Genomic DNA, 7,168 nt, shown 5'->3' with positions numbered 1-7,168 from the left:
CCCCCCCCCCCCTCCCTCCCCCTCCAAAAAATAAAAATGGTTTCAAGTTGAAAACAAACCAATTTTCTCTTAGTAAAAAATACTTAACAATCACATACTAGAAACGTGCTTTATACCGTTAAATTATAGACAAAAAAGTGGATGAGGTCCAAAAGTGCTAATATTTATAAATTACGGAACTAAAAATGTTAATCCCGTAATGATTAAAATCAAAGTTAAATGAGCCTAATTTATGTGACAAAAAATGTTATTTCCCTTAAAATATAATATGAGATATACCCAATATCAATATGCAATAAAAGATTGGAGCTATAATCTTTGTACAGTTAGTCTCCATTAATATTGTCCAAATTAACAAGACTTAGTACTGAAAACCATGTCAAAAACCAAGTACATGTTGTCTCATTACAGTAAAAGTGCTTTGTCCTATATATTTACTTGTAAGAAAACAAGTTGCAGCTGAAGTACATTGTTGTCATGTCAGATTAAAAAGATATTATGCACTGCAGTCCAGTTTATGTGATGAATTAAAGAAAAGAAAATATGCAATTACTGACCTGAATGGGCAGTGCATCCATATCTGCCCTAAGAGCCACAAAAGGAGGAGCACCAGTACCAATGGCGGCCACCACACCGGTACGTGCCACCGGCCACCGGTATCTAACTCCCATTTTCTCCAATTCAAGCCTAACAAGGGCGCTTGTGTTAAATTCCTGGAAAGCAAGTTCTGGATTCTTGTGAATTTCTCTTCTTATATTCTTCAACCAGTTGAGCGTCTCCGGCTCGTTAGCCAATTCTTTAACATAATCTGTCAAGGAGGCATTATGTTGGTGCAGAAATGGATTGAAGCAGTAGCGATCAGAACTGCGGGAAGCAATTAGTTGCATAAATGGGAAGAGTGATACAACATTGAATATGAGCAACACTGAGATATATTCCATTTGAAAAAACAAAAATGAAAAGACCTGCCCAAGGGTTTTAGTATTTATTATTGTATATATATTTTCTATATTGATTTTCTGGTGGTTAGATCCAAAGAAAAGTAATGGCTGGTGTCGGATATGTTGAATTGCTGTTTTAAATATGATACATTTTCAATTCTCTTGGGTTGTTCAAAATTAAATGCAAAGAGAATTACAACATTTTTCAATGATACAGCTGGGACATGATTTAATAGCTCGCTAGAGACCTTACAACAATTATTTTTATATATTCTAAAACGCATATGTATATATATATATATATATATGACACATAACTAAAAGTGAAAATTTTCCTTAATTAATTACACTGCATAAAAACATAATGTTACCTGATGAATATGCGAATCTTCTTTAGTATTTATCTATCTATCTATATATATATGTATGTATATATTTGTTTGTCGTCTCAATGTCTGTATAAAATGTCCCATTTCCATGTCTTGTCCCGTCCATACACTAAGTTAATGGAGGACAGTGAGACGTGAATAGCAAGGTTTTGGACACACAAAAACAACATAGTCAAAACTAGTTCCAGGAAGATAAACGTGCACAGCTCATATTATATAATATTCCTTTAATCCAATTATATTCATATAGTTTAATTAAAAAAACCTCAAGTGTGATGATGAAACTAAGTTCTTCTGAATAAATAAATAAAAAGTAGACATATATATATATATATTCTCATGGTGATGTGATCACTTTCGCAATATGCATATATGAGAGTGGGACCTTTCTCCTACACAGTCCTCTCTGTAAGCCACTAAATTATGGACCCAAGCATAGATGCATGATTGGAGAAAAGGTATCTCAAATCCACGCGTAGAGTAGGTCTTGTAAGCAGAGTGATTGGGCCCTGAAATTAAAATGGCAGTCACTTGCACACAACAACAACAGCAGCAGCAGGCCTAGCACGTCCACCCATCATAATTCATATGTTCACTCTTCAATTTCCATCCACTCACTATTTTCCCATGCACTCAACATGTCAACTCTGATCTACTGTTGCCTCCTTTCTCTATTACTCCTGCCCACTCCACCAAGCCGCTAAATAATACGACTTGAAACCAACAATATATTATTATTTAAACTATTTTTGAATTTGATTGGATTATTAATCTTGCTAAATTTAAATAGATTATAATTGAATCTAGCTTAACTGGTGGATGGGATCAGTAAGTCACGTTTTCCATGTTGAAGTCACACCCACACATATATTGTGTATATTTCTATTTTTAAATTATAATTTAATATAAATATAATTTTAATATATAACACAAAAGTGTAATAAAATATTGGTGCTGATATCAGCGATTCTTCGTAGGTTGAAGAAGTCAAATGCGCATTTTGAATCGCACGCGGCTTTATGAATGAGGAGAGCAGTAGCAGCGATTCATGAAAATTAAATAATTGTAATGTCAATGTCTCCATTATTGAGCTTTTTTGTTCTCGATCAATACTTCTCCACAGCATGAAATGCATTCATCTCCAATCACATATTAATGCAAGTGAATATAATTCTGAGAATAGTAAATGTTGTGTTTTATATTTGTTATTCTAATATTTACATATAAAGGAAAGGGTAAATTACAATGATCGTCCCTAAAGTTTGACGTAATTACGAATATCCTCTTATTTTTTTGAAAATTATCAATGTCTCACTAATTTTAACAGTCATCTAATAATTCGCCCAATTCGTTAAGTTTTCATCTATTTTTTGTGATGAACTGACCGAAATGCCCATGTGGATTAAAACTTATAATTTTATTTATTTTTTAAAAAAATTAATTTGTTAATAGACTAAATAGATAATTTTTTTATAATCTTTAAATTTTTTTCATCCACCCCATTCTTTTTTTTTTTCTGTGAGTTTTTAATTTGTTTAAAAAATTACAATAAAAGCAAAGTTGACAATTTCGTACCTCTATTCAAGAATTACATAATTTCATCAAATATTAAGGGATATTTATAATTTTTCAAATAACTATAGAGTATTCATTATTATGCCAAATTTTTAAAAAAAAAACGTTGTTATTCACAGTAAAGGAAATTATGATATAATTAGGTGGGTATATATATTATTCTCAACTAAATTAGTTGACTTCGCAACAACGTCGTTTTATATTATACCCATGATGAAAAATTGAAAACATGTGAAAAGAGAAGAACAATCACGTTTTGAAATTGCAAAGAAAAGATTAAAGATGAAAATGACAGATATTTACAGTTAAATTAAACGTGTCTTTAAAGTGTTCTAAAAGAATTTAAAATATGAGAAAATTCGAATAATTCGAAAAGAGTAAGAAACACTGAATTAAAAATTAAAAATATGTGCTTGAGATTTGAATTCCATCTCGATTTAATTTTTTTTCTTAGTTTTTAGTGACCAAAAGTAAAGAATACCCATTAGGTATATAGGGTAAAGATGTGTTCAACTCATGATATCCCTTTTTCCCAGAAATAATTAATTAAGTTCTAATTTGCCTTATTATATTTTCCCTAATTATTTTAAGTTGGGATTTATATAGAGTAGGAAATTCTAATAAATTAAAAGAATAGTAGTTGAAAGTGAAGTTTAACAGATTAGGAGGCAAAAATTCGGAGGGGCTAAAGGTCAGATGTCGCAATCAAGTATTAAAGCCAGGGTAGGAATTATAATTATGAAATTTGATTTCATAAACACTCATGCCATTATTATGCCTAATTATGTTATGCTATGAGTATCTATATATATATATAGGATTTATTACACTTAAATTTTCTATAAAAATACAAACTATATTTTTCTTAAACAAGAATTAAAATTATTCTTATATCCTCTTCGAAAATTTCTCGTTTCCACCAAATTCTTTCATTAGAGTTTGAACGAAAAATAGTACATAGAAATGTTAAATAAGGGGGTGAATTTGACCCTAATGTAAGTGTTGGATATCCACCAGCAGTCTGCCAGAAAAGAAAGCGAAGAACAAACCGAGAAGAGAGAGAGAGAGAGAAAATCGGCGAGAGAGAAGGAAAAAACTAGAGAGAACCAGTAGAAGAAACGAGGGCGTAGGATAAAGAAATTAAGGTTAGGGTTTTGCAGAGCGAGATATAAATATATGATAAATTGAATCGGACAAATGAACCGAGTGAAGAGAGTGGGCTGAACTAATAAATGGACCGAAAAGATGAGAACGAGCTGAACCATCCATGTGATAGGAATGGACAATTTTGAGCTTGGGCTATAACAATAAGAAATCATGTGTGAAGAGAGAATCTTTAAAAGAATTGTAAGTATAATTTTGTATTTTTATGAGAGTTTAAATGTAATAAACCATATATATATATATATATATATATGTGTGTGTGTATGCTTCACATTTATTGTTCTATCATCACTATTGTATTCCCAAATTTCTAATATTCGGCCCAATTAACTGAAGCCCAATATACATGAGGAAATTAAAGCACTGACCATTCCAATCCACCAATTTAAGATTCCTTCTCTCTATCTTCTCACAATTGATCCATTGAAAAAACCGAAAAACGTAATTTAAAAATAAAAATAATAGTTCCAAGGTATATTTCCCACGATACATATAGATATATTTTGATTAAATTGATTAAGAGATGCAGCAATTGAACATATAAATTTAGAAGAAGGTTTGATTAAGAATACTGTATTACTAATTAATAATGAATTTTTTGTGTCATTGGAATGAGGTGTTATTGTTGAAATTTCTACTTGTATTTATCAAGTTCTGCTCGTACTTATCCTTTTGTTCTCAATATTTAATTTTTATTAGTATTTTAGTATTTTATTTTTTATTGAGTCTGTTATCAACTAGAGTTTTTCTTCTTTAACTAGAACTCTATTCTTTATATATAGTTTCACATCTCTGTAATTTTAGAACTTGAGAGTTTAGATAAATAAAGAACTTGAGTTTTTAGGTTAATAAAGCCTAGTTTTTCCTTCTTTAATTTATTGCCATGAATATACTCTATTCCCACACTTCAAATTTTAACACTTATATTTAAATCCAGATGTAATTTACATTTTAATATTTTTTTGTAATTTTAGGACTAATTAATGAAGATGTCGGTGTTGATGGTCACTAGCATTTAAAATACTAACTTGTACCAAGTTTTTCCCCCACAAGTTAAGGCGGCAACGTCAGACAATTAGTGACTGCTTAACAGAAAACGAATATATATTATTGGAATTTATTTTTCATGTGAAAAATGCATACACCTTTTTTAGCATTTTACTTCTTCAAACATAAACATGAGAAAAAAAAAAATATGAAACCGTCAAATTACTTATAATGGTTCGTAATTCATATAAAATGGTCTCACTTGGAAAAGAAAACAGGAGCCGATGAGGACTAGTCAATTGGCTAAATTAAAAGTAGTTATGTTTAGGGATAATTACATGTGCTCTCCCAAGGTTAAGTGTAATTGAACGCAGATTTATTGTGATTTGAAAAATTATACCTAATACTTTTAAGGTTTATTTTCATATAACAAATGGATCCATTCATTAGTTAAAATTCATAAAATTTTCTAAAAAATGTTTTGATTAAATTTTATATTTATCCTCAATTATCTTATCAAGAAGTTAAACAAATTATTTTCTGACCAAACTATAATTATTTGTCTTCACACACGAATGCATGTGTCAAGGTATATCTTTATCCTTAATTAATCATAATAGTACTTTGGTTAGAAAAAAGTTTGTTTGGTTTACAATAAGTCAGTCATAAGTCAATTTTGGGTAAATATGATTTTCATTTAGCTCCTTTCCTAATATCGACATATATACAGTGAAATTGACTATCATATGATTTATTTGTTAGATGAAAACAAATTTCAAAAGTACTTGATATAATTTTGAAAACCACAAGGGTACTGTGTGTAATTACTCAAAATCTCATAAAAGGGGCAATGCATTATCCCTAATTATAAATTAGTTAGAGATTTTTAAATCATGTAATTAATATATATTAATTGTTATAATTGTTAGTAATTGCAATTGATTTACTTTAAAAAAAAAAACACAGAGGAAACGAGAACTCTATTGTGGTACTGATGAAACATTGTGTTATCATCATTTTAAAGTTCATTGATGAGAATATTCTTAAACCTTGATTTGAAAGATTAATTAATCATGATTTGTAATCAAATAAAATAGGCATAATTAGTTCAAAATTAAGTAGAAGAACCGAGTGATTCAGTGCACCTACCCTTAGAAACTATAGTTAAACTTTAATGCAGAGATTTGATCAAATCAAAAAGATAAAAATAAAACATGGAGGATTTTGTAAAAAATTAATTAACAAAGTATATAATTATATGCATATATCCCTTCAGTACGTAGTTGAGATATTTCAAATGCAAGAATATTATAATAAACCTAAACCTAACTGAAGATCCAAACTTTTTCTATTACAACTCTTCTTTGAATTAGGCAAAGACGAAGACTTGCAGGTCATGAGAGGCCTGGACTTCTCTCTCGATGATCTATCCACCTCCGTTAGACTAAACCTGTGTGCATCGTGTCGAAACGGGACGCGATCTGCAGGTAGCTCATCGACGTCCCATCTCAAGACATTAGAACCATTCATGTCGGGATCTGGACCATAAGGACCAAAACTGATGATCTGATTAGGTGATGGATCATAGATCCATGCAGGATTAACATTAGAACCATAGTAATCAGAACAAGTGTTAACGTTAATATTCTTATGACTATTGTAATAGGGCTGAATGTAATAATTGATGCTGGCCTTTCTTGCTTGAAGCTGAAGCCTCTTTTTCCTCATCCTCTCTTTCTTGTGGGCGTTCTGGTGACCCCCCAATGCCTGTGAGTTAGCAAACACTTTGAAACAGTACCCGCACTCAAACTTCTTCTCTTCGGCCATCCGATGATCACCGTCGCCCGAGCTCTTACCGGAGCCAGAAGCCGACGAGTTGATGCTTTCTTCACCTACTTCCGGCAACCCTTTATGCGCCTCATGAGACGAAGAATCGAGCTCAATACCGAAGAGCTTAAGCTTCTTCTCTGTGGTGGATTTTTCAGTGTATTCTTCATGTACACGAGAAATACAAATTCCTTCCATATTTTTTTCTAGGCGATGATTAATGTTCTGATTGAGCTGATCAGCCTGTCTTTCTTACATATATATATATATATATAGCAGAGCCTG

General features: G+C 31.0%; 2 protein-coding genes across 4 annotated transcripts in view; both read right to left on the bottom strand.

The window, feature by feature from the left end:
• LOC105156767 (IAA-amino acid hydrolase ILR1-like 2) overlaps window positions 1–1,155 on the bottom strand; it is a 3,483-nt gene extending 2,328 nt beyond the window's left edge. For 2 of the 3 annotated variants that reach the window (XM_020691990.1, XM_020691991.1), the window contains exon 1: window positions 558–1,155. In XM_020691990.1, the coding sequence (XP_020547649.1) occupies window positions 558–941 (384 nt within the window). In that variant the 5' untranslated portion in view covers window positions 942–1,155. The remainder of the gene's footprint in view (window positions 1–557) is intronic. The other variant, XM_020691989.1, reaches the window with a different exon arrangement.
• On the bottom strand, window positions 6,266–7,168 carry LOC110011593 (zinc finger protein 8-like). The gene has a single exon (XM_020691988.1). The coding sequence runs from the start codon at window positions 7,079–7,081 to the stop codon at window positions 6,365–6,367; it is 717 nt and encodes a 238-aa protein (XP_020547647.1). The 5' UTR covers window positions 7,082–7,168; the 3' UTR covers window positions 6,266–6,364.

Source organism: Sesamum indicum, linkage group LG2, assembly GCF_000512975.1.
Source record: "Sesamum indicum cultivar Zhongzhi No. 13 linkage group LG2, S_indicum_v1.0, whole genome shotgun sequence".
NCBI lineage: Eukaryota > Viridiplantae > Streptophyta > Magnoliopsida > Lamiales > Pedaliaceae > Sesamum > Sesamum indicum.
Note: the sequence above shows the minus strand (reverse complement) of the source record. Positions and strands in the feature narration are given on the sequence as shown.

Coding starts and splice junctions, on each gene's coding strand:
- LOC110011593 (XM_020691988.1), bottom strand. CDS start 7,081: ATGGAAGGAATTTGTATTTCTCGTGTACATGAAGAATACACTGAAAAA.